The sequence below is a fragment of the Exophiala aquamarina genome, assembly GCF_000709125.1.
Source record: "Exophiala aquamarina CBS 119918 chromosome Unknown aczIA-supercont1.2, whole genome shotgun sequence".
Classification (NCBI taxonomy): domain Eukaryota; kingdom Fungi; phylum Ascomycota; class Eurotiomycetes; order Chaetothyriales; family Herpotrichiellaceae; genus Exophiala; species Exophiala aquamarina.
In genome coordinates this window covers 1377781-1404467 of record NW_013550586.1, presented here as the reverse complement: position 1 = coordinate 1404467, position 26687 = coordinate 1377781, and the positions used below count along the sequence as shown (strand labels likewise).

At 49.3% G+C, this 26687-nt stretch overlaps 8 protein-coding genes across 8 annotated transcripts; 2 read left to right on the top strand and 6 right to left on the bottom strand.

Annotated features, from left to right (window-relative positions):
* Positions 1-2507: 2507 nt before the first annotated feature.
* On the bottom strand, positions 2508-3405 carry A1O9_02336 (uncharacterized protein; the record flags this gene model as incomplete). Its single annotated transcript, XM_013407910.1, has 4 exons — positions 2508-2679; positions 2729-2930; positions 2981-3199; positions 3276-3405. 4 exons carry the CDS (start codon positions 3403-3405, stop codon positions 2508-2510), a joined length of 723 nt encoding a protein of 240 aa, XP_013263364.1.
* Positions 3406-4039: 634 nt separating this feature from the next.
* On the bottom strand, positions 4040-5642 carry A1O9_02335 (uncharacterized protein; the record flags this gene model as incomplete). Its single annotated transcript, XM_013407909.1, has 3 exons — positions 4040-4934; positions 4984-5018; positions 5067-5642. 3 exons carry the CDS (start codon positions 5640-5642, stop codon positions 4040-4042), a joined length of 1506 nt encoding a protein of 501 aa, XP_013263363.1.
* Positions 5643-7556: 1914 nt separating this feature from the next.
* A1O9_02334 (uncharacterized protein) lies at positions 7557-11517 on the bottom strand (the record flags this gene model as incomplete). The annotated part of the gene is made up of 6 exons (XM_013407908.1): positions 7557-7760; positions 7888-8089; positions 8170-9315; positions 9365-9580; positions 10886-10910; positions 10962-11517. The coding sequence occupies 6 exons, from the start codon at positions 11515-11517 to the stop codon at positions 7557-7559; spliced, it is 2349 nt and encodes a 782-aa protein (XP_013263362.1).
* Positions 11518-13035: 1518 nt separating this feature from the next.
* A1O9_02333 (oxidoreductase) lies at positions 13036-14031 on the bottom strand (the record flags this gene model as incomplete). The annotated part of the gene is made up of 1 exon (XM_013407907.1): positions 13036-14031. The coding sequence occupies one exon, from the start codon at positions 14029-14031 to the stop codon at positions 13036-13038; it is 996 nt and encodes a 331-aa protein (XP_013263361.1).
* A 329-nt stretch (positions 14032-14360) lies between these two features.
* A1O9_02332 (uncharacterized protein) lies at positions 14361-15317 on the bottom strand (the record flags this gene model as incomplete). The annotated part of the gene is made up of 2 exons (XM_013407906.1): positions 14361-15157; positions 15212-15317. The coding sequence occupies 2 exons, from the start codon at positions 15315-15317 to the stop codon at positions 14361-14363; spliced, it is 903 nt and encodes a 300-aa protein (XP_013263360.1).
* Positions 15318-17836: 2519 nt separating this feature from the next.
* Positions 17837-19692, top strand: A1O9_02331 (uncharacterized protein; the record flags this gene model as incomplete). Its single annotated transcript, XM_013407905.1, has 4 exons — positions 17837-18965; positions 19024-19273; positions 19327-19457; positions 19508-19692. 4 exons carry the CDS (start codon positions 17837-17839, stop codon positions 19690-19692), a joined length of 1695 nt encoding a protein of 564 aa, XP_013263359.1.
* Positions 19693-20882: 1190 nt separating this feature from the next.
* A1O9_02330 (seryl-tRNA synthetase) lies at positions 20883-22355 on the top strand (the record flags this gene model as incomplete). Its single annotated transcript, XM_013407904.1, has 1 exon — positions 20883-22355. The coding sequence occupies one exon, from the start codon at positions 20883-20885 to the stop codon at positions 22353-22355; it is 1473 nt and encodes a 490-aa protein (XP_013263358.1).
* Positions 22356-23484: 1129 nt separating this feature from the next.
* A1O9_02328 (protein Xni) lies at positions 23485-26621 on the bottom strand (the record flags this gene model as incomplete). The annotated part of the gene is made up of 2 exons (XM_013407903.1): positions 23485-26258; positions 26315-26621. The coding sequence occupies 2 exons, from the start codon at positions 26619-26621 to the stop codon at positions 23485-23487; spliced, it is 3081 nt and encodes a 1026-aa protein (XP_013263357.1).
* Positions 26622-26687: the final 66 nt, after the last annotated feature.

Sequence of the window (26687 nt, the reverse complement as noted above, 5' to 3'; positions counted from 1 at the left end):
CGCCAGAAGTCTAGAGCCCCTGCAGCCCAGTCTTGGAATACCGGCTCCTTGGCCGTGGGTGAGGTAGCATTGTGGTATGCGCAGACAAATAGGAACCATAGTAACAGACTATCCTCAACAATGGCGGTTTGTTTGAGAACACGAGTCCACAATTTCCGCAGTTTTGTCCCAAAGGTTGCCAGAGCCTGCTTGGATGGAACAGGGAATGGCGTGTCTGAAAAAGTGTGCCAATGAACAAGACCCTCACCAAGGAGAGTGTCACGTTCAGGAGACTGTTTGGATCTTCTGGTCCTAGTTTGGTGGATAGGCACGAAGAATGCGTAATGTCCACAAACTGATTTACGAGACGGCCCAGGATGGCATTGCTGCGAATATGAAGCCAGCGTACGATGGTGCATTTCCTGTCAGAGTCATCCGCGAAACGATCGAGTAAATTCACCACTTCCACAAGCTCGCGCACATCTTTCATCGTACCGTGCAGAAGCGCATCTGGTAGACAGGAAGCTGAGGAATTTGGGAATGGTGAAAAAGCAATCACACCTGAACGTTCAACACGCCGAGTATTTGTAGCGGACGTTGGATCCCTCCACGGCCCAGGGTCCCAGTTACAAACGGAGAAGCCTGGGTCCAGCAGCAACGTGAGCGCAAACCACACATCGCATATGAAGAGTGGTTCAACACTTGTCTCAAATGGCTCTCCATCTCAACTGACAGGCGATGTGCGGCTGCAAAATATTTGGCACCGGCTCCATAATCGCCAGCAACAAAATCTAAAGACGGAAGCAACCGGGTAACTGGCAGAAATTTTGTGCTGGAACCTCTGAAAGCTAGCCGTTGCCACAGGATACAGATTGCCTGGGCCTTATGAAAGTTGCCATACCGATGAACCGATGTCGATTTTGGACAGAGCCCAAAGACATGATCATCGACCCAGCTGCAAGGAACGCGTGATTTACCGCTTCGTCCTCTATTGCGGCTGCCAGATGATTATCATAGGTGTTGTGGAGTTGTTCACGGAATACGCCACTTGCCCTGGCGGGCCAAGCTAGGAAGACATGAAAGTCTCTGGCGAGGTTGAATAGTTCTCTATCCGCCGGCTCTATCCAGGTCATGGTAGAGAAGGTATCTTCGCATTTGATGGACAGTATGGAGCTTGCTCTCCTGTTTGCCAAGGGACCGCCGCTTCCCCGTGGTATTGACGATGCAATACCGATTTTGGAGGAAGTCGGCCTCCCCGATGCGGGATGGCTAGCATTCAACGCAGGGTCGCCCGCATAGTTTTCTTGATCGTGACCATAGCTGCTGCTATTGTCGCTCACAGATGTGGAATCATTGGTGTCATAATCTTCATACTGAAAAGGTTGACTACTTTGATAGACCGGCGGCGGCGGCCTCTCATGGTCGTCGGAGCCAGATCCTCCTAAAGTTGCCGCATAATGGGTTCATTGTGATACTGCTAGTTGGGGTTTCCTTAGGCGTACGGATCTCGACCAAGTCCTGTGCGCCTTGGATACCTGAGCTCCGATTGCAAATGCTTCTGCGGGTGTGCGACTGAGGCTTGTAGCAACTTTCTTGATAAACAAGAGAGGACGACCTGAACAAGCTTTCTTTGTCTGCACCTCTGCCGTCATGATCTCAGGCACCTTGTCGGTGGAACTAAGCTCAGGCGAGGTGTTGGAGCAAGTGACACTCGCCTCTGTAGGATGTCTCTGTTTGGGACACAAAAGACCTTGGAAGGTTACGAAAGTGGGGGAAGCTTTGTGTTGGAAAGTGCGGTCGAGATGGCCAAGGTGTTTTTTGAAACGGCCGATGGCAGCGAACTTGGTGAAATTGGAATGTCTGGACTCCAGTCAAGTAGAAGATGCGGGTCAAGAGGAGTCATTGAGGGACTTCATTGTCCAGAGCAATTTTTGCCCCTAAGTACTCCGAAATTCCATATTTACCAACACATGCGAAGATTTCCGGCACTTACAGGACGCCTACAACGTAGTATGAGTACAGAAAAGACTATCAGCGAAATCAATCGACGCCAATAGGCCTTCCTGTGAACATTACTGCTTTCCGTGGCTCACACCGCCCGTGGATGGGGTTTAGGCGAGTTGGACTGAGCCCTGCACTCAAGAGAGAACAAGGCGTCAAGCTTTATCAATCCGAAAATTATGTCACATGATCTGGAGTGTCGAGAAGAGAAGGGATCCGAATCCCGTGCAGCCATGTCAGCCACGTGTAAAATAGATTAAAAGTGCAGCAGGGCGATTCAGAGGATATTTTCCTCTTTGCTGTGGCATCGCCATACTCCATCCATATCACGCTTCCCCATTTAGCGATATGTCCATCCTCATGGAGTCCAGTGACGGTGGACAAACTGACAGTTCACCTAGCCGAGTCGATCAAAGCCGGACAAATCATATCAACCCTGGCCAGTCACTGCTGCAGTTGCCATCTTAACAATTTTCTGCTGGCAATTTTATGGACGGAGGCGTCGTTCACTGTTCTCACTTGCCGATTCAAAAGCCCAATTTGTGTTTCTTGATGCGCGGAATTACCCCAAGAAGGATCAGTACACCTGCGACAATGACGGGCCACAGCTTGATATGTAGGATATTCTTGTTGAAGGCCGTGTCGGTCGCCAGTCCGATGACAATGAGGAGGAGGACCAGAAGAGCGTAACCCGATACTCTAGCGCGAAAATAAGAAGTTGCTGCCAATACAGCTCGCTTGGACATACCTATGGTACTTGTACACGGACTTGGCCCGATCCACTGAGCCAAAGACGATATTTGGGAGGAAGAACTGCGCCAAACCAACGAGCCATTGGATGAAAATCAGGATATATGCCGCCAAAGCTACTTTGCCATGAGTACTCTGAAACCGAGTCTCTGGGTGTGATGCTTTGTTCATTTCGATGACCACCAAACCAGCAATCAGGGCTATACAGTGTTACTAGAGGTATTATGGGCACCCTCCCTCAAGTACGTACCGGCGACACCTAGGGTATTCAGAATGGAGTGTACGTATGTTCCATGTATCTTGTCTTTCTGCGCAGCCGTGGGCTGCAGGACGAGAGTGCCTTGCACAAGCAGGAGAACTGCTGCCGAGTTTAGGAGGGGGTGATAGGAGAAGAATATAATGTTGGTTTCGAGGACAGATGCCCACACAAGCGCGGTGAGAATCCAGATGCCAGCTTGTGCCAACATTGCTGCTAAGGTCAGCGGGCTGGCCATGGCGTTGGAGGCGAAATGCAGAGCCGTTGGAATGAGTTCATGAATGCTCACCTGTTCCAATCACAAGATTCCACTGCAAACCCTGATCTGGACGTTGTGTTGCATCTCCTCGACGACCAAGGAGAGGCTCGTCTTCATCCAGAACAGGGTTACGCTCGGGGACACCTGTTGCTGAAGCCATTGCTGGCACTGAACTTGGCCAAAGCCTGGTAAAGGAATGATTTGGACGACAGGAAATCAAACGGCCTGCTTACTTGACCTACGAGTACGCAACAGTGGGAGGTGCCACCTGTGTCTTATTTGCAATTGCGGCCATCGACGAGCCGAGAGGGTTGGACTTCGTTGATGCGGAGATTATGCACCATGTCGGCAGTCTGTGGCTGGAGCTGACCAACTCAACCCCCCCATTGGGTCCTTCCAGGGAATGCCCAGGCATGCGGCATGCTTCGAGCTTCAAGCAGGCCGAAGAGCAAGTGCATGACGCCATATTTCAAGCCCCTAGGGCTGCTAGCAAGGCTGATAGCTAGGCTTCTACCCTCTAGCGACTCAGGCCTACTGTATGTATGTACTGTACTGTAAGAGGCCGCCCCATTTATTTCCACGCCTCCGCCCCCGCCATTGGCCAACGGTATTTCTCATACAATAAATACCTGGTTAGCGTTTTGGCCCATGTCTAATTGTCTAATGCAGCACGTACCGAGTACTCCATACCTTGGCTACCTTGGACAGCTAAAGTTAAGAGCCCAACACGCCTACGCTTGATCATTTAGCCTACCACTCGCCGGGCTACAATCTACTGTACAAGTACTGCCCTTCTAAACTCTTATCCGTCTCTCGAATCTCAGCAAGCACATAATCAAAAATGATATGGCCGCGCCGATCGAGATCACATCATAAGGTAACCCAAGCCATACTCCGCCGCCCTTTTCCAGCCCCAGATTGAAGAAGGCAGCCGAGAAAGGGTACGCAACCATAGCGCTCAGAGTCTCAACGACTGCTAGCACAGAGAACACTCTTCCCTTGTCTTCACCTTCCACGAGCGCTGATGCCAGTGCCCGCATTGTCGCGGGCAGACCTGTGGCAAGTGTTTCGATCAAAAGCCCAACGATCATGATCGGTGCCGTTGGAGCCAATCCAATAACTGCATAAGCGAACACAAGTATCAGTAAAGATACCCTTGACAATACCACGTTCTTTTGAATGACACTCCATGAATATCTCTGGTCAATTTGAGCCGACACCAAAGGCAAAAGTATGAACAGCATCGCAGCCGAAGAAATAGCTTGTATCGAATATAGCAACGTAGCATCTGCTAGGGTCCAGTGGTAACGATCGCTCACATATCGTTGAATGAGATCGCCAAGAGCGTAGCAGACCATTCGAAATGGATATGTTAATGCCACAAAGAGAAGTCTGTAGTCGGTCCAGGTTTTCATCATCTCTTTCAACGATTCGCGGGTGTCTTTCCAAGTAGTCTTTAGTATTCTGCTGGTGGGCGAGGTGGGTTGTTCATCGCCGTCCACTTCAAGCTCAATGCGTGAGGCCAAGGTTTCTGGGAACGTTGTCATGAGGATGCTGGTACCAAAGAGGAATGCGAGGCCAATATATATGGCCAACCATGGATTATATCGCATCAGAGTTGCTGCTATGACTGGTCCAATGACCTTGGCAAAATAGCCCATGGAAGTAACGCGGAAGAATGCAACAGTTCTATGAGTCCGTTAGTTTTGAGACTCGTACCACGTCTTTTGCAACTCACAAGCTTTCCTTGGTACTTATATCTGTGAGAACGCACTAGGGCCATATTAGCATCTTTCCCTTCATATTTCAGAGACAACTCACCACCATGAGCAATTCAGCACCGACGGCGCCTCCGCCAAAGAAGGTGAAGATAGATCCTAGCCAAATCGCTTCGAGGGGAATGCTTCCTCCAAACCAAGCAACGGCTGCAGCCCAAGCTTGGGCCAGGAACACGGCAGAAATGGTAACTATGGCCAAAATACGGCGGCCATAAACGTCGGTGAGCATGCCCACTGGAACGCTCACAAGCAAAGCAGGAGCTGCTCCGAAAAACTCCTGCCAGCCTTTAAGTGTCGACACCTGTTGTTGAACCTGCGGTATCTTGCACAGGGCTTCGGGAATATCATTCCCATAAGTCAGTCGGTCAGCCGGGTGCTTGTTGTACCATTCAGAACAGTAGATCCTCTCGTATATCTGGATCTGCGCAGGCGCTATCATCTGCATTCCGATGTTAATGAAAAACACAACAGCGTACATTCTTATGAAAACATGGGCGAAATCCCTCTTCCGTGGCTCCGTGATATTCAGGGCTTCCTCAGTGAGAAGGGCGCCAGTCTCCGCGGCTGACTGCTCGACCTGTTCGGGTGTAGCTTCTGGGTCGACGATGTCTTTCGCCATTGTGATGATAATAGTATCAGCTCCCGCTCTCAGCAGCCCTCATCACTGAAGGGGAAAATGCATAATTTGTGAGGTCGAAGGAGGTTTAAGTAGAATATTGGGGTGGCAGAGCTGATTTTGGGGGCCGAAGGGACCGACTTCCAGGGAATGGCTGTAGCCTGATGCGACATTCAATGTCGGAAATGTCAGAATCTGGCTTACCTTGTACATCACGCCTCATAGGGGTGTTTCCCCAGTAGTTCTCGACCTAGGATCAGCTGCGTTAATACCATTCGATCATCAAGTACGGAGGTATCGTAATTAGCATAACGAGGAACTCCACTCTACGCATCTTATTCATTCTGGAGACCACAGGCCCCTTCTCCGTGGCAGATTCAGATAGGACGATAAGATCCGGTGGATTAGGACGCGTTCTTTGACGTCATTGTTAACGCTGTCCTCAGGCTGCAACATTAATGCCAAATCCCGTTACGAAAAGTCTCCTACCACAGTCTCCCCCCGCTGAAGCTGCTGCATTAGTTGGTAGAAAGCAATTCAATAAAATTCACTCTGCTATCGTCTTCCATTCCCGCTCCAGCGGCTGTGGAGACATCATCCCTTTCCAGGGAGGAGTCACGAATTTGGTGCCATTCTCCCAGCATACCGTCTGCAAAGAATGAATACGTGGATTCAATGGGCGGAGAGGGCCTCCGAAGCTATCTTCAATAGAGATACCTTCCCAATGCCTCATCACTTGTCGGATATCGTGAGGCAATCCATACGTTGCTATTTGACGTGCCTTGCCTGTAAATCGCTAACGCCAATCGAGGGCCTCTTACCCAAGTCGCATTCACCACTCCGGACTACGGTCAGTTAGAGAAAAAGGTCTTCAAGATACGAGTACAGAGGGAAGAATACCACATACAATGTCCATTCAAAGTGGGGTTCCCAATGAACGACGATTCCGCCCACACCTTCGAATGTACTTCATGGGTAAGATCCCAAACAGAGCTATTCCGCCTAGCCACATATTTATTGGCTCAGCAAACTCGAGCGCACGGTACGTCTTCCTAAGTCTATCGTTGACGCCCTTTTACGTCGAGATATCGACCGGCGTTGCCTCGTCATTCTTGTCCGCGGCACTGACACCGTGACCCAAAACAATGGCAAATCTGTCGGCATCTTTCAAGGCACAAGCCACTGCATAAGGTCCATCGCTCAACCGTTTGAAAGTTGCCTTGAGTTGGGCATTGCCATCTTAGTCAAACTCAACGTTGAAGTGGCCTTTATACCACCTCCGTTGACTTCTTGTGTCCGCTCAGGGATCGCGGTAGCGGACCTTGGTTGAAGAACGTGAGATCAGACTCCGAGACGTGATACGTGTGTCCTCCAGTGAAGTCCAGAGTTCCGTCCACTGAGACCTTCATCCAGTTCGGAGTAAGAAGTGTCTGCTGGAGGTATCCATCAAAACCTTCAGTCCTTGGGTTTCTTCCAAATTGATGCTGTAACCGGAGCAAATTCCGGCTCCTCCGTATTGCCGAAGAATTCCACATTGGACCCGTCCGATTGCAGAGCTTCATTGACTCGTAGGATCTGGGTCAAAGCAGGACGATCTGAACTGGCTTCTGGTATCGAAATCTTTTCCAGAATTGGATAGACAGGTTGGTCCCCAGACGGTTCATATGTTCATATGAGAGGTGGAAACTGAAAACAGACGAGAAAGTGCCGCGCATAAGAATAGCACCCGTGGAAGGCGTCCAAGACAAAACTGATGATTTGTCCCAAAAGTACGCCTTGCCCAGCTGACGACCGTTGAAGTCTTTGCATTCTTGACCGACCCGGGAACTCCAGATATACAGCCTTCTTTCACTTCTTCTTGATAAGCTATGATTTCTTCGCTGGGCAGTCATGTAGACCCCTTGGTTCCGTAGAAGTTTAACACTTGAAATGATCCGAGTCCGTCACAAAGCCAACGTACTTCCTCTTCCGTAAACCCATAGACTCACTAGAGGTGTCCGGATATATATCGTCTGCATCTGCAACATCGTAAGTCTCTAGCTTCAGTCGAATACTTTGTATGTCCTTGTCTTCTCTGGTTCTCGATACATCATCTGCGGACCTTCTCAAAAGCCGGGCAAGCTATCAGGCAGAATTAGTAGGCAACCCATGTGATGGAAAGCGATATCAATCTTCCTCGAACAAGGGATATTTTCAGAATGGGAAATTGATGGGATTAGATGACGAGAAAAGGAAGTTTTGTCCTTACCTCAGGATTTTGCATCATTGCCCCAATTGTTGAAACCTTGGTGTCGTAGCTCTCTCGATTTTGTCGAAAAGCGACGAATCCAACGATGACACTGGCTAGACTGCAAGCTATTGCCACGCCATAGGATATGAGTAGATTCATCGGCTGGTAGCGATAGATCGTGGAGAGTTTCCGTACTTCGCCAGTAACACTCACAGTCCGACTGGGATATAAGTTCGATGTCAGCAAACAGTCATTTTTAACCAGTCGGAAGCAAGCAGATACTATGTATGGGAAACTCACCACAATGCAGGAGTGCTCATCAGACTTAGAGAGACGTTGACACTCAATTCCTCAAATAGCTCGGCGAACGTTTTGTTTTGTGGGGACCGGGTATTTGTGACATTGCTATCCCCAATGAAGGCGCTGCTGATATTTTTGGCCTCTCCAATCCAGCCTGCACGATACTGCAACAGTTGCGAAAACTCATCGGCACCTGCGATGATGGTTGACTCAGCCACAGACGTTGACTTTGACATTCGAAAGATCTCGTTATCCGGGTCGTCAACTGCTATAACCGTATCTTCGGTAACCATCACCCCAAGGAGTAGACCGGCCATTTCTCGGAAGTAATGAGCGTAAGACGTTGGTGTTCCTAGAGAAGAGCTAAAATTGCGAATCTCCGAAACGTCTGTGATAGACAGGACATTTGTCACGCCGATACCGTTGGCAAATGAGGTTTCTGTTTCAAAGGACGAATTGTAGATGCCACAATTTGTGAATTTGACTTGGGTGGGCCCAGTCAACATTGCTATCATCACCGACCCTGTGATCGCTTCCCGCAAAGGGCCGTCAATAAGGGATGAGCCTGTCGACAGTGCTTCATCGGTGGAAAAAAGCACCTGAGTCTGTGGAAGACCTATGGTTTCCAAATAAGCTTCGTCTAACGTCGTGCCCCCAAGAGTTGCCAATCCAAGATAGAATAGCAGGCCATCTCCGGTTCTTCCATCTCCGTCTTTATCGTCACCAGAAAGGCTATTAACATATGAAAATGAGTCTTTGTTAAACGAGATCACAGTAGAAAGATTAGACAGGAATTCTTGCGCAGCATCTTGAATCTTGGTGTGCGACCCGCTGGGGTCATTTGAGCACTTGAATCGTGGAATGTATGTGGTGAGTTTATATGAGTAGTTCGAGTCTGGTAGCATTGCCTGTGGAGCACTGATTTGACCGGTATAAGCAACTGACTTCACGAGAGTTGCAAAGGTTTCGGGGGCTTTCATATATGATGAGGCATATCCCTCCTCAGTGAGGTCCCTGCCGTATTGGTTCACTGGTTCCGGATTCAAGATTGACGGCTGCAGGACATCAAATGTGCTCGTATTAGCATGGCTGTCGAGGACAACAGAAAGTGTCGCCGGGGGAAATAATGTCGCAATCGGGATCATCCTCGAGTTTGTCAGTAAAGTGTGCTGATCAAACGGCGAAGACGGAATACCAAATAAATACAACAAGAACGACCCCAAGGTACATTGTCCTGTAGAGATCTGCATGGAAAAATGGAAGAATATCACTCGTCATCGAAAACGCAGCGTCGATTGTCTCTAGTTTGTGATGCTTTTGTCGCAGCCTCAGCCAGATATATTGTGCAATGGCATTTGCAACAGCCAGCTTGAGACTAGTTGCGGTGGCAACCGCAAAGAAATTGCCAATTCTACAGGTGTCAGTCGACTGAAATGGTGGACAGATTTCCAATACCCAATACGAACCGGAGTGACCATTGTTGTCGAGTCAGATCGCCAACGGCTTGCCCATCAAGCCAGTGGTAGTAGAAATGGTGCCCAAGAGCAAATGTGATTCCGAAGGTAAAGCAGCATATCATTAGAGAAGGTGAACTCCACATCCTGGATCTCAACGGCCTCTTTGCGTCCGAGATTTGCCTGAGGCCATTCTGCATCATTCCTCCAGAGCCGCTTTAACAAATGAATTGAACAAACCGATCTCGAAATTGTGAAGTTTGAGGGAAGTGGACTTCAGGAAGGCTGGGAGTCGCCAATGTCGTTGGCTGTAAAGCACTCACACAAAGCCTACCTTGGGGAGCATGTCGACCTAGGGGGAAGCGATTGCTGAAATCACATCCAGGTTGGGATGCCACATCTTGGCCGTATATTCTTGTGCAGAAGGCCTTCACTGCCATTTGACATGCCACAATTTGAGGCGAAGCCTACAGGGTGCACTAAGCGTAGCACGAAGATGGAAACGGAGGGTGATCTACCCAGAGGCTGCTAGGTTTCAACATTCTCATAGCTTCGCCAAGGATGATCATGATAGGTTTAGAATTGACAACTCAAACGCAAGGAGTATCAAACGCTTCCCCGACGAAATACGGCTGACACGCCTTATCAGTAGCACTGATTGATTCGCGGGAGCCTATCTTCAGCCCCAAACCTCCAAGCCCCCAAGGACGAACAGTTTCTTAACACCCCGTGGACCCTCACAGGAAACCTCGAAGGCAGCTCGGGTGCTAATGCGCACCTCTACTCGTAGACCCGTGGATTAACATAGTAGTTCTCTCCATCACAAGTACGTACCAGTGGTACAGAGAAGCATTTGTTTCAATCCAATTTACAAACTGCCACGGAACCCAGGTCCCCGGCCACATGACACCACGGCCACGACATTAGACTGATCTTAATATCGCACTCGCTGACTAGAGAGGAACGTCTTTGATCTGACTAGTATCCCAAGAGGCTTTCTACGCTTCCAGAAAAGCTTTTGTTTATAACAGCGAGCCATGGGAAACGAGGGACATGAAATACTCGAGTGCACTACTGTTTCCTGGAGTGGAGATGCCCTCTCATGAGGAGCAATTGCTAGCAGCACATCAAGCCTTCGAATCAGAGTCGATCCGCATTGATTCGTCTCGTCACTGTATGAGTCATTACTAACCCGAAGAGTAATAAGTGCTGCTACGACTGCACTGTGTCGGAAAGAACATCTGCGGAAACTCAAATCTCACTTCTTTCTTGTCCAAGTCAAAAACACTGGTCATAGTTAGTTCTGTAAACAATGGGCCTCACATCAGACGCACTTACAGAAGGCCTCCATGAAGAGAGTGCCGACTACGATTGCATCAACAGGATATTGGTCTTTCGTAGTATATAAGTTGAAGAAGCATACTCTCTCCTTAGAAGGTGTCATCATCTCAGATATGTATTCGAAGGGGCTCAGTGTGAGCTGTTGACCAGCTAGGCCAAAGGAAATGTTTGGCATATGTTTCCTAGCAAGGCAATCCACATAGCAGAAAATTAAATCGCAATCAGGGTCCACTGACGCGTATATTTCCCGCGTCCAGTTTCCAGGAAACCCAAGAAACCATGAGGTTGAATCAAAGCCAGCGAGGGTCAGATTTGAGAAGGCCTCATGAATGGAGTGGATTTCGTTCTCCCAAGTGATTGATTGTGCCTCGACTGCCCACACTTGGTCCCAACGTTCGTAAAGCGGAACCTGAGAGAAGTCGCTTGCATGATACCTATCACTGATATCACTGAAGCTGAGTCCTCCTAGTCTTTCGATACCATCTGGGCTTTTGACTCCTTGAGTAAGCTCCCCGGTAAACAAGTTTCGATCCAAGAGAGATTGGTGGACCATCATGTGCACCAGTCTGTGTTGAGTGGATGGTCAAAGCAAGGCGCCAGGCCCAGGCCACCATCAAGGCGACAGTATACCGAGAGGAATCCCAAAGGACTGATTTCATAGGCACTAATAAAGGGTTGGTCCTCAATATTGAGTCCAGCAATGTGGAAAGTATCGGTCGCATAGATTAGGTGAGCATCCGGCTCAAGAAGACAATACGTCGAAGATCTGTTGGCGTAGAATTTAAGATCCTCATCGTTCGCAGCAAAATCTCCTCGACAGCCTGCGGATGGTACGAACAGAGTGTCCCAAGCCAAATCGACCAGCAGACAAAACGGTTGGAGTGGGTTTCCCAGAGCGGCTAGTACTACATATGGGCTCAACAACCAGCCGTCATAGTCAGGTTCAGTATTGAAAGTAACAGCTAAGCAGCGGATGGGTAAACAGTTCATGATGATGAGGATGAAAAGTCACTTACCCAGATTTCCACCCTGTGATTGATGAGCGTGGTAGCGTCATCTCCTGAATTAATGGGGAATTGTGCTAGCCTTCGATGTTTGCGAGCTTCCGACATGTCCTCGATGGGCATGGTTTTCAGGTGCTGTTGGCCACCTAAATGCTCGACAAGAGCTCGGTAGGAGTCTGCATTTAATTGTATTTGCATGGAGAACTGAACTGCATTGATGCAGGACACCAGGAAGCCCAGCCATAGTCGTCGAGAGATGAGCATTCTGACAACAACAACCAATGATTTGAAGTCGCGAATGGTGTCTTATAGAAAGGTAGGATATCTAGGAGCTTTAATCTCGGAGATCTCTGAAATTGATAACTTGAAGTGACATTGTCGGCCACCCCTGCGTTCGATGGCCTTGAAACAGGTCGAGCCTTACTAGCCCCCAAACTCAAGAAGGGCTGTTGCCTGGTGAACGGAGTGTACACTTCGACAGCAACAAACTGCCGGCGAATGTCGAGCCATCTCGTCCCGATATTGAGACCAGGGAGCCGCATTAATTACCCAATGGCGTCGAGAGATATTACTATGACCCTGTAAACGCACGAGGCAACGCGCTCAGGGTATGTTACTGGTCAGGCTCAAATTCTTGGGGTGTGCGGGTATCACTCATTAGCCCTTCTAACAAGACAGTTTCAAGCAAAGAAGATGACTTTCATTTTTCGGTCCTCACGGGAATATTTGTTGCTCTTCGAATGGAAAGCTCTAGGCTTCAGTTCGTTCTGAGGTCGGTCTTCCTCGACCCTTATAGAAGTCAATAATGAGCTAGGGACACTCTATCATTACACGCCCCGACACTTCGAAGCGCTACGAGAGTGCTGAAATATTGACTGATTTTGGCTATTGCAGCGATTCCTGTAGTGGATCCAGGCTATCTTCCCTCGCTCAAAACCTCAAGTCGAACGAAGTAGGATGGTCAAAAAGTGGAGCTAAATAGAGAAATCCGATCGCTAGGTTGAATGCGTATCCGAACTTATGTATCAAGTATTAATCGCTCCTCAGGTGTCGAATATCATTGCATATCAATGCCGTTCTGATTCAGCGTCCTCCAAGCCGACCAGCTGAAGAGATTTCCTCCACAGCCTGCCTTCCTTTTCTTCGTCAAATGCCCAAGGCGCATATCCATCTGCCCACTGCCCATACTTTTCAGACCAAGGCTTAGAGATCTGACAATTCTCTAGATACTTCGCTCCTTGGCCGCCCAGAGCGGCCGCAGTAGCAGCCCAAACCGTGGTTGCGGCACCCTGCTTTGGACTCTTAAACTCTTTTTCAAGACCATCAAACATGCTTTGATCTGGCAAATGTCTCTGTAGGTCTGTCATAATCCCACCAGGATTTACAGAGAAAGCGTGAAGGCCCTTTGATCCATAACGACGGTCAATCTCGTTAACGGTCCAGATTACTGCGGTTTTGCTTTGGCCGTATGCGACCCATTCATTGTAAGCTCCTTCAAGATTCAGGTTGTCGAAATTGACTTCTGCAATGCGGTGACCAATGCTGGAGAGGAACACGGCTCGGGAGCTGAAAGATGGCGTGGCAGCAGATAACAGGGCTGGCTTGAGGAGATTCAGCAGCAGGAAGTGGGAGAGGTGGTTGGTTCCCAATTGTGTCTCAAAGCCGTCCTTGGTGCGGCCTTCCGGACATGCCATAACTCCCGCATTGGCAATGAAAATATTGAGAGATTTCGATTGTGAGAGAAAGTTGTCGGCGCAAGACCGCACGCTGTCTAGTGAATTGAGATCTAGCTCCAGAAGGTGTACTCGGTCTGATGTGACGAGATCCGGAAGTGCTTCCTTTGCTTTGCTAAGGTCTCGAGCGGTCAGGTATAGTTGTGCGCCTGTCACAAAAAGGGCACGTGCTGTCTCCACTCCTATGCCTGAAGAACATCCTGTGATCAAGATGAAGTTGTCTGATAGCTTGCCCTCTAAGTTTTCGTCTTTAATAATCTGCTCGGCTGTTGGGCGGGCATCACCCGGTCCATTTGGTGACAGGTGAGCCGCTGCATACCTGCTATTCATGGTGGAAGATATTTAAATTGAAAAGAGGATAGATTATCGAGATTGCGAATGGTGAAACTTTGATGATGTTAGGAAGACGAGCCTTGTGGTGAGTTGTGGTTCCTTCGAAGAACAGTGCTGGGTTCGTTTATACTAAACGGACCTCTGAATCGGTCCGGAACCTGAATATGTTAACTCCAGAAGTCCAAGGAGTGCCTCATATCCATAGATGCATGGTGGCTAAATGATCTCCACAGTAAAAGCCGGTTCGGGCATGAGGCCGCTTGCAGCGTTCTCAACGTACGTGCGAAAACTCCCAGAACCACACTTTGGTAGCGTCCACACTTGCATTAGCTCCAGAGATGGAGAGATCTTGCAGAATTTGGGGCAACTGCTGTGATTGCTGTCCAGTTAGTATGGATCCCTTCAAAATTCAAGGGCTGTTCACCCCGCCGCTGCCGCCAGTAATTTGTAGCATCTGCGAGTTGGTCACAACCCATGATAGTCCAACCCCAGTGCTGCAAGAATCCCTCTGTGACTTCCCAGCCGGCAGGGTCCCAGGGTTCACCCCAAATTGCCATTCCTATACGAGTCGAGGCATTATTTGGGTGACCAATTAGGTCCGTACATAAGGCTTCCTCGTCATATCCCTCTGGTGCCTGTAGTAGGTTATCCCTCATCATTGGTATAGGCAGAAGATCAATCCAAGGGTGATGTTCGAGCTGTTTCTGCAGGTCCGTCGGCCACAGTGCTGCGGGTGTGCGCAGCTGATCGATTGGTGGATGCTCGGGATTTGGAAACGGGGAAACACTCTCGTCGACCAGGGTATCGTGGATTGGAATACCAAGATCATTGCAGTTACTGACTAAAGCCCTAAAGATGTTGAATTTCACGAGCACGAGAAGATTGTCTGTCCCGGGTGAACCAATCGACCGACTCTGAGCCCATTTCTCGAATTCAGAAATCGCACGTTCTGTTTCGCCAGCGCCGAAAGGTGTCTTTTCGGCCACGATCCTCAGCGCTGCGCGGTCGGCTCTTTGGAACTCGACGGCGGAGTAGAATATCTGCCATAGAGATGGGGCTCGCAGTGCCGTCGCCTGTGAAGTGCTCGCGGGAGACTGTTGAACACCAACCCGCTTCCGCTTTCCTGGAGGACGAAGTCAGACGACTCCACTTACTCATAGATCGAGGCTTGACTCACTGTAAAGTCTCTGGTTCAGTCGATTCTGGATTTTTCTTCTATCGCTGGCTTTTGTCACCCCTGTCCAGTCATCTATTGAACCGAGAAGCGCAGGCTGCTGTGGCATCCGTTCTATGATCATTCCCTCCGCACCGCTCGGCACGATGTTTTGTCGAGCTTGACCCAGAATGGGCGTAGCCCTCCCCGAGATATCAGTATTTTGCGTAGGCTCCATCCTTTGAAAGCAAGTTGATGACACTCGCATGATCTGGCGAACGGCTTCGAGATGTTACACCATCGGCTTCCTGCTATTATTTTCGTCCAGCGGGCGGCAAAATCCATCGCTCATGAGCGTCATGTTCTCATGAACCAATAACTTGCAGATGCAGACTTCATAATTATGGCTTAGTGGGTGGCCGCATGTTGGGAGGGCATGGCTAGTGCGGTGCACGCAATCTGCTTACACCTGCATGTGCCGAGGCTCTAATCAGTGACCATTGTCAGCTTTCGACCCTTTCATCAACACTGCTGCCGTTTCCCGTTAACCGTGTCGAATACTCCTACCATTTTGTCGGCCACAACGTATTCTGTTGTCAGAGGCCAATCAACCTCCTCAAAATTGTTTTACCTCATGCTGGGGATACCTCACAGATGGCTTAACTTCTCTTTGCCATGACTTATTTCCGCCACGGCCCTATTGCGGCTTTTTCTCTAGCGATATGACCAAGTAAAGATTTCGAAATGGCGGCCAACCTCATTCATTGTTGTGCTCGCTCGAGCGGTGATAGATCTCTGCTCCCGCTTCTAACAAAGGATTAGGAGAAGCCAAAAGTATGAATCGTGCGCATATTGTTTTGATCTGTCGCACTTTCCTGGTCTTTCATTCTGCTATTTGCGCCCACACGGGCCAGCAAGGCGACCTCGATATCTCCATCGCGCAAGAATCAGTTCCACTCTGGCCTCTGCTGATAGGACGGCGGCCTGGCTGAGATTCCAATGCCCACAGAGTGCGCCAGATCCACAAGAGTCACAGCTCGGAAAGACGACTAAATATAAATGTCTTGTTTGGACATCCAAGGTATGTTACACAAGCCCACCCATGGGGCGAGGCTTCTGCACTCTGCACTTGACGTTCATCGGTAAGTTCGGATCGTTAATTGCGAAGTAGCTAGCAGCCGTAATCGTTGGGAGTTCAAGAGGACCAAGGTTTTGCGCATTTACTGACCGCGTTGCTACGCCAATACCTATCGTTGCTGCAGCTCTCCATCCCAAGGCCTCAATCCCTTCTAAGACAGCTATTGCAGACCTTATCCAGCCCTCCTTACGTCCGTACTAGGCGCTCAATCCTCCAAAGTATTGTGGCACCGTGGATTTCTGAGGCAGGTTCCCGACAGCGGCTTTCCTGCAATTTGTTGCCGCCTACTTGAATGGTATCAACCTCGCTAGATCTCAGGCGAAGTTCGGACACTTGCGACCGGGGCCTCCAATTTTCCATCTGCACACCAGCTCTCATCAAGTATTGGATGCCAGTTCTGCTACTTATTGCACAACGGCTGCGTTCTCTGTTCTTCTCTCGTTTCAAAGCAGTTGGGTTTACAATCCTGCTTCTTTGGACCTTGCAATGATAGGAGCATGGCCATTAAAATGCTCCTTTCCCACACGTCTGCGTCGGAGTGGTGGATTGCCAGTGTCTCATCGTTCCGGCGTATCGCTGATTACGGAATGGACGTGAAATAGTGAAAAGGCAGGATCGTAGGTCTGCACTTTGCACCAATACTGTAGAGAAAACAGCCGTCGGTCAGCAGATTCTATCACATAGATAGGTGAACGACCAAGCTTGGCAGGGGTGCAGCCTGGTCAAGCTGAAGCTGAACCAAAGGAGAGGAGAATAATTAAAGCGGCCCGGAAGAGGGACGGGGCAAGCTAATTGGTGTGGAAATGATGCCCATGAGTGCCTATTTCTCAACCACCTTCCAAAGTCCTCATGCAAGCAACCACTTACAGGCGACGAAAATAGCACCAGATTTTTTCTCCAGTCAGTACTCAGAACGTTAGATTGGTCCATTCATCCTGAGATGTCAGCATCAAGGACCTGAGCATGTTTTCACTGGAGTTCATATTCTGGCTCTTTGGCCTTCTCTCACTCTGCCCGAGGACCAAATTTGAGCCAAGGCCAACCTCGGTAGAGCGTTGGAGGTGGTGAGAATCCCATCAATACCAAGGCTTCAAAGTCTTGGAATTAGGCTGTGATTAGACTGCTCAGAGACCAAAAAGGTTGTACGATCTTCTGAAAGTTGCTCAATGCTCAAAATACCTCATATTCGCGTACTTCAGAAAGGCCATCTAACATTCAATTTGGGTGTGGACCTACAGCTGATTGGAGACACCCTTCTACTCCGGTGGGATAGTTCAGCTTCGATTGGCTTTATCACTGCCATAACTGCAGCCTATTGGGCGACCGCCTAACTATTAAACCAACATTTCTCGGGCTGGGCGGCACAGACCCCTTTACCAACGGGCTTAACGGGCTATTGGCGGGAGCAGAAATGACGTCGGCGCCATCGGAAATAGTGAGCCGAGAAACATATTAATATCTACGGAAGTGTTCTTCTCCTTGCCGGCGATGTGGATAGCCAAAACGACAACATGGAAAACATAGAAAAGGTTGATACGAGAGATCTCGTGGGCACTCGCCCTGGAAACCTAACCACATCTCGCATATTATCACGCGAAACCACAAATTCCGAGTATGGGGACCTGGGGCCTCCTTCAGATGATGAGTCTGCCAAAGAGAACCCGCGCAGACGGCGGAATTCTCTAGCGAATAGCACCTCTCTGGGTCTTCACCGTACAGTCACACGAAGAGAAACCGCTCTATCCCGCATACGATCGAGAGCACCAATTGGAAATTTCGCTCACCCCTTACAACATGAGAAAACTAGCTTGGACGAGCTGGTTGACTTTGATGGACCCGATGATCCGTATCGGCCATCGAATTGGTCGGTGAAGAAGAAGATTATCACAACTGCACTGTACGGCTTTACCACCATGTCTGCCAGCTGGGCAAGCAGTGCCTACAGCCCTGGAACCCAACAAGTTGCAGAAGAATTTCATGTTGGGACTCAGGTGGCGACATTGGGAACTACCCTGTTCCTGTTCGGATTCGGTCTTGGGCCTTTACTTTGGGCACCAATCTCCGAAGTCTTTGGAAGGAAGAATGCGGTTCTTCCCCCAATGTTTGCGGCAGCCTGTTTCGCCTTCGCGACTGCCGTATCCAAGGACATTCAATCTGTTATGATTACCCGATTCTGGGCTGGGTTCTTTGCATCCTCGCCGGTTACGAATACAGGTGGCGTTGTAGCAGATCTGTTCTCGTCCTCTCAGCGTGGAATCGCCATAGCAAGTTATGCTATGGCAGTTGTCCTTGGCCCGGTCTTTGGGCCCATCGTTGGGGCCGCACTAGTGGTGCAACCGAGTCTTCGCTGGCGCTGGACAGAATATCTGACTGGCATCCTCCAGCTCGCCATTCTGGTGCTGGATGTGATCTTCTTGGATGAATCATACCCTCCGCGCCTTTTGGTATACAAAGCCCGACGTCTCCGCCACCAGAGTGGCAACTGGGCACTCCATGCCAAGTTCGAAGAATGGGATGTATCAATCCAAGAACTGGCCAGGAAATTTTTGGTACGGCCTTTCCAGTTGTTGACGACACCCATTTGCGCACTTGTCGCCCTATATGCGAGCTTCTGTTACGGGATCTTGTACATGCAGCTTGGTGAGCCGTTCCACAACGTGGTCTATTATTTCTGTGCGCGGCTGACATCCGTAAATAGGTGCGATCCCAATCATTTTTGCTGAACATCGTGGCTGGAAGCAAATTCCTTCCGAACTTCCATTCCTAGCTATCCTTGTCGGAACCGTAATAGGAGCAGCCATTAACGTCTGGAATCAATTTCGGTATAACAAGATCGCACATAAATTGGAGAAGAGTGTTGTCCCCGAAGCCCGCCTACCACCTATGGCGTTTGGCTCCGTACTATTCTCTGCTGGGATGTTTACGACCGGGTGGACGGCAGATCCAAGGTTAGTCGCAACTACGTTGACGAGAAAGAAACTTGACTGACCGGACTTGACAGATACCCTTGGATTGCTCCAGTTATCGGTCTTGGCATGACTGGTATTGGATTCTTTACAATATTTCAAGCTGCACTGAATTATCTTGTTGACACGTTTCAGAAATATGCTGCCAGTGCTGTCGCGGCAAACAGTGAGTCTTATCATCTCCTCAGAGGTGGCTACAGCTCTAACGCAAGACAGCCTTCCTTCGCAGTTGCTTCGCGGGAGCCTTTCCGCTCATTGTGGGACCCTTGTATCATAATGTCGGTATACCTTGGGGATCGAGCATCTTTGGATTTTTCTCCATGGCTTTGATTCCTGTGCCCTTCTTCTTCATGGCATATGGCGAAAGGATAAGGGCAAGGAGCGAATGGAGCAGATTTTAGATCATAGCGCTCAGAGCATCCTTTAAATAAATAAGACCTTCTCATTGACCAACAGATACCTTCTCCCACCTTAGTCTCAACCTCTCAGGGTGATTAATCCTCATCGCCAGTGCCATGTCCGAATCTGCAATCACTTGCATAGTCCTTTCTCTTGCCATCCCTCGCGTCTCGCCCTTTGCCGTATCTACCACAGGTGTTGTATCTCGTGAAACTACTCAACGCCCTTGGTAGGCGCGATAGCAATGGGTTGTAGAAAGGTTGCGAGACAATCCACAATAGATTGAAAAGATTGACCGGGCTGACCACAAGGGGTAGCCGGGTAGTTTAAGCGAGTTTGTAGTTGCGATAGAGTGCGACTATGGTCCATAGAGGTAGAATAAGGAGCCTGGGAACTCCAAGAAGAATTGCGGAAGGCATTTTGCTAGGATCGATGTCCTGATATTAGCGGATCGGTGGCTGTCAAACGCCATGAGCCAGATGTAGCGGTCAATATATACGTCGGTGCGGGTGGCACGCTCGCCGAATACAGTAGAATATGCGTGTCCTCCATTTTGACTTTAGATGCGACTGAGCGAATTCCCTTCATCAGCATCGTGAAATGTAATGCGATGTTACATGTCACGGCCTTGACCGAGAACGAGCAGGTTGTAAAGAGTACCAAAGTTCTGCAAGCAATGGTGACTTAGGCAACATCGTGCGAGACGCATAAAAAAGGGATCTGAAACCCCGTCCTTGGACGACCAATTAAGGCCTACGGCTACCACTGAGGCTGAAATCTAGCTTGAATAGCAGGGGTATGGATTGCAGATCGACGAACGTTCCCAGCGTTCGTTATGTAAACTTCTTACATATTTAAAATTTCCTTCGGCGGTGAGTTTAGTCATCAATACTAAAAGTGCCAGTGCAAGCATATCATTAAAGCGTCCGATGAAGCCAGCACTGGACGTTGTGAATCACCATAAAGGGGTCAGGGACAAGATATGCGGTGTGTGAGTAAATGTCCCTATTCATCAGCCTTGGTACCTACCGTTGTTAGGTATTCTTCAGATTGGCCTAACGGCTTCAGTCCGTGGGTTAATGATCGGCCGTATAGACAGTACGGTCGAACAGTAAACTTTTCTGACAGTCGCGTCAATGTGCAGCAGCCCCGGAGAGCTCAGGCTCGAGATACGACCATACTTGTCGGTTCAATGTCAAGGATAACACTGAGCCCAAAGAGTTTCCTGCTGCGTTGCAGACAGGCATATAGCACCTCTCCACGGCATTTACAAGAGGCTCGCCCACCCACAGCGCCGAAGCAACAACCTCCACTTTCGCAGATCAGAAATAATGTCGATGTGTACACGGACAATGTTTCGGTACGAAACTACCGGAGCCATCAGGGCGTCCCTGGCAAAATCAGAGATTGTATGGGAGAAATAAATGAGATCGACAATCTCCTGAAAGAGCCTCGGCGTAAATTGAAAGAGCTACAAAAACAAGTGAACAAATCCCAAGACCCGAAGGATGCTTTGATTGCTGAGATGAAGTCGATCAGAAAAGAGGTGGCGTCACTTGCAGCGAAGCAAGAAGCACTTGCTAGTGAGACACATAATCTGGCTGTGTCACTGCCAAACCTGACCTCTACAACAACACCACTTGATGGCGAGCCGAAGCTCGTACGGTATATCAACTATGATCCGGACCAGCCACTTTCATATAGCGAGTCGGCTGATCATACGATCATCGGGGAGAAGCTCAAGCTGCTAGACTTCTCGTCCTCTTCTACAACGTCTGGCTGGGGGTTCTACTACCTCCTAAACGAAGCGGCTCTGCTGGAGCAAGCGTTAATTCAATTTGCACTCGCTCAGGCCATGAAGCGCGGATGGGCCGTGGTGAGCCCTCCGTCGTTGGTCTACTCCCACATGGCCGCATCCTGCGGATTTCAGCCACGTGATCAAAACGACGAGCAACAGATCTGGCAAGTCGCGCAGTCAGCGAGGGACACTGGAAAACCCACCCGTAGCCTGGCCGCCACGGCAGAGATCCCACTTGCAGGCCTCTATGCAAACAAAAGCATCCCGGAGGCAGAATTGCCGAAGAAATTCGTCGGAAGCAGCCGTTGTTATAGGGCGGAAGCCGGCGCCCGAGGAGTCGATACGAAAGGTCTCTACCGCGTGCACGAATTTACCAAAGTTGAAATGTTTGGGTGGACGAATTGCCCCGTTCCCGACGAGAACATTCCAATTGACTCGGACTTGACCTTCGATTCTTCTCGCCTATGGCGTGAAATGGTCGACATCCAGACCGGAATTCTGCAGTCTCTGGGTTTACCTTGTCGGGTACTGCAAATGCCCTCGACAGACCTCGGTGCCAGTGCATTCTGCAAGATCGATATCGAGGCAATGTTTCCATCACGAAGAAAGCGCGATGGAGGGTGGGGTGAAGTCACATCGGCGTCAAACTGCACCGATTATCAGAGCAGAAGGCTTGACACCAGGATAATTGACGCAAACGGTTCGCGCAAAAAGTTTGCCCACACAGTTAATGGAACCGCCATGGCAATTCCAAGAGTTCTTGCTGCTATCTTGGAGAATGGATGGCGGGAGGAAGACGGCTGTGTGGTAATCCCAGAGGTCTTGAGAGCCTACATGGGTGGCATGCAGACGATTGGACCCAAATGAACATGTGCTCATGTTTCCTAGAGTAAAACATCTCCCCGCTATTCCTCACACAGAACAATAGACTCCAGGGCTTAGAAAGATCAGCGACCATCTATCTGCTGGTATGCGAGCACCTGCTCGTCAACGAATTCGTGGCTCGGGATTAGCCCGGCCACCAAGTGACGAACTCGTTCATACACTCCCAGACCATAGAACATTCCATGGCCAATAAGATGTATGGGTACCAAGCAAATAGTATTAAAAGCCCGCGTCAGGCTAGACACCTCCCATGTGCTCCCTTATCTCGAGAATCTGAGGATCTATCCTTTGCAGAACTTGAACTATGTGCTCGATGACCCCAAAGGCGAAATCAGAGCGAGATAAGCCGGTCTTCTACTGACAACCAGTGGACGCGCTATGCAGGATACTGACTTCTCAGTAGCCCACCGGCCCCGGACTGCGGATGGAGCGAGGGCGCTCGCTACTAGTAACATACGGAGGTTATATATATTGAAGTCACCAATATTATCACCTGATTTGGTTCTCAAAACATACACAAATCGGGCGGGATGGCCTAATGGTAAGGCGTTGCTTTCCGGTCTGCTGTTACACTACAGTTAGAACATGGCAAAGATTGTGGGTTCGAGTCCCATTCTCGTCGTCTTTTTTTGTGTCTCTACTATTTGGAAATGAAAATATTCGCCTTTAAAGAGAGAGGTTATTTTATAGTAGTTAATAGCAGGCTATGTATAGATAGGTCTATTCATCAATAAAGTAATTCAATTGCTTTACTTGAAGCTCAAACACCGACGTACATGATTTAGTCCCATACCCAACACGAAAGGGCTGTGAACGTGCTTCACCATAAGCGGTTTTGCACGTTTTGCAGAACCGCCGGACCGATGATGGGAGTCTAATTTTCACTGGTCCTTGGCAGGAGGCTTCAGGTCCAGTCCTCCTTTTTGTTTCATCTGAACAAGCCCTCGCGCAGTGGCAATCATGATGTGACATGCTTTTCAGAGCTGCAAATTTGAATGTTGGGCTGCGGCGTCGAAGTAAAATCTTCATGCTTCACTTAGAGAAAATACCCAGTTCATACAGGGGATCCCGCTCACACACAAGGTGTAGTAATCCCTTTGATGACAAGTTCCTATCTACGGCCATAAGATCCCTGATCATATCCACCACTACTACGATAGCCTCCATTACCCCGACGATCGTCTCTGTTGCGATCTTGATCATAGTGGTAGCCATCACTTACAGCACGTCCTCCATTTTGATGGCCACCTTGCTGGTATTGTCCGCGAGGTTGATATTGCCCTTGCTGGCCCCCATGATAAGCTTGATCTGGTGCACCACGACGCTGGTCTTGATAGCCGTTGTATCCTCCCTGCTGGCTGGCATAACCATTGTTGTAGTTACGATCGTACGCCTGCTGGCCGCCATATTGTTGGGGTGGTGGTGGCACTCCTTGGGCATATCTCGGATCTAGTAAAGCCGCAAATGGATTACCATTGGCAAATGCGGGGGGCGGTGGAGGCTCAGCGCGCAAAGGTGCTCGGTCAGCCGTGTAATTGATACGACCGCCTCTATTCTGTTGGTCATAGGGATCACGTCGGCTATTGTCGTATAATGGTGCCCCTCCAAAGTCCCGACCCGAGTTCCTGGCTTTGGACCTGAGAATGGCCAGGTCACCCTGATCAAGCACTGCTTTTGGTAAGACCACACCAGGAAACAACATACTCTTGTGAACATGCGTGGGTGGAGGCATCGTGAAATGGACGCTCAAAGATCGATCATCATCAACGGCTGGTTCGAGCTTGATGTCCTCTTCTGGACCTACTAGATCCATGTGAGGAAGGAAGTCCTCGTTCTTTGATGCAGTGCCAGCGAGTCGTCCCTTGCGGACATTGAGTTTCACTGGACCTTCTGTCTGCTTCTTGGAGTAGAATTGAAGCGCCAAGTCGTCATAGAGAGGATTCTGGTCAGAAATGAGCAGTGCATCTTGACCCAATTCATTTCTCGCTCTTTCATTGTCTGATAAGAGCGGGTACTTGGTTCCCATCGCCGCAAGAAGACGCTTCTCGTCAATGAAAGGAAGAAGGACTATGGCTTTCCACGACTGCTTCTTACCGTTTGCGTCAAGGTCAAATTCCTCAGGATAAAAGTCGATAATGTCGGAGTCCGGTTCGGTCATGAGGGGGTGAAAAGCAGGTGGGATTGCGTGGTTGGACGCTGCTGGCAACACACCCATCAATTGCTCATAAGGTCGGAAAGGCTTTCCTTTATCAAATTTGACAGTCATCTTGTCCAAGTCGACAAAGTCTGCAGCGAATGGTGCATAATGATACGGGTAATACCAAGTCCATGATGGGCATCCTTGGAAATAGTAGAGCAGTACCCAACTTAATCCTTCGACATATGAGCGTGCAACCTTGTGTCGAAATTCGATGTCGGACGGGGAAACATGAAACTTCTGCTCATAGTAGCGATCGGCATACCCCTCTTCCCACAGACGCACGGTATCTGGTGGAGGATCGTTTGGATCGAACTTAGGCTTCTCGACGGGTGTGTTGCGACCAGGAGTTCCATTGTCAGACTCCGATTCCATAACCTCAGCCTTGCGTTTACCCAGAGCATTAAGGGTTCCGTCGCTTGAGCCTGGAATTTGTTCGACGCCGTGCATGCCGTTCTTCGCTGAAGTCTCTGCCGCCTTCTTGGCAAGCATTTGCTCCTTCAAGATGGCAGCTGCACTCTTGTTTGTTGTGGTTGTTCTGTCAATGTTTTGCCGATTTACGATATCGTTGTACGTCAAGGCTGGAAAGCTGCTGGCTTCGAAGGTTTCAACGGCACCAGTTGGAGCTCGTGCATCGGCACGGCCACCTTTCGTGTAATCTGGAGAACCTCGGCGTTTCTTTGAGAACCGCTGCTCTCTGGCGGCATTTTCTTGATCGCGGCGTCGTTGATTCCGCTCTCTCTTGTCCTCCGTCTCTTTTCTGCGTTTGAAAATGGCATCCTCCTGCTTAGCAAGGCCTTCAAGGATCACCTGAGCACGTGCAAGATCAACATTACCGTCACAGGTCAAATAACCACCCATGATCGGAATATTATCTCTCCAGATAGCAATCAGCTTATCTATGCCGTCTTCATGAATATCCAGACTGGGCAAATGGGGTAAAAAGTCGTTTCCGACAAAGAAACACATGAAGACCCAATCATCAAGGGCACGTTCAAGATCAAAACGGAAAGACTGCCCAGGAACAAACATTTCTGCACCGAGATACTCACGCAGGATGGGAACATTGAGCCAGACGAAGGGCTTCAATTCTTCAGTGGTTCCCTTTTCATCAAATTCACCAGACTTGACTTTCGCATTGCCTTTGCAATTCTCTGCATAGTGCCCTTGTTGACCGCACAGTCTGCAGGTTTTGGCTTTGGCATCTCTGATATTGACGTCTTCTCGAAGAACACGGAAGTGTGGCTCATGGGTTGCGATACCAAGCATAATAAGATCGGCGTCCAGGCCGTACATCACATGTCTTGTATTGGGATCATATTCAGGGTCGGATCGCTGAGAACGAATGAATTGCATGATCTTATGCTCACCTTCACCTGGTACACTGGCATCAGAGATGACAACTTTTAATTCAGCCCAGGCTGGATCAGTGTTGAGTTTCCATTGTACCCAGTATCGGATGGATTGAGCAAGAATGAACATGAACGGCGTGCCAGGGGTGATGACATTACTATCCCAGGTTTTCTTGATTACTTCCTCGACTGTTGACTCCTCTGTTTTACCCTGGTTCTGCTGACGCAGTAGAGCTTGAAACTCTGCTTTCTTCTCGTCCGCCTCTTTTGCATCGCGCGCCGAACGGAAACGTCGAGCTCGTTGCTGATTCATTTTTGCTCGTGGTGCAACACCGTCTAATATTGGTCAGCTTGAAGTCTCATAATTTAATCAAGACACGAGGTTAACATACCAATTGCGATCATGAGTAGTCTGCGCGGGCGGACCATGTTCACGACGCGATCTGTGTACTTGAAAATTTCCAACATCATCTCACTTTCATCCGCTGGAGGTGGTTTGTTCTCGGGATGTGAACAAGGATGGACGATACCATTGAAATCAAGATATAGATTGTGCATTTCCTCGCCATTTGGATTGGGCTTGGTTGTATCGACAGGGTAACTCACGCCATCAATCTCGTAGGGTTGTTCTTCAATGACAGGGCTAATGATCTTGGGGTACTTTTTCGTAAGCCATCGGAAGAGGGCCGGGACACCCATGTTGGCCTTGGATCCTAAGTGACGAGAGGGAAAGAGAAAGAACAGGCGAAAGTAAAGTCTTGAAGT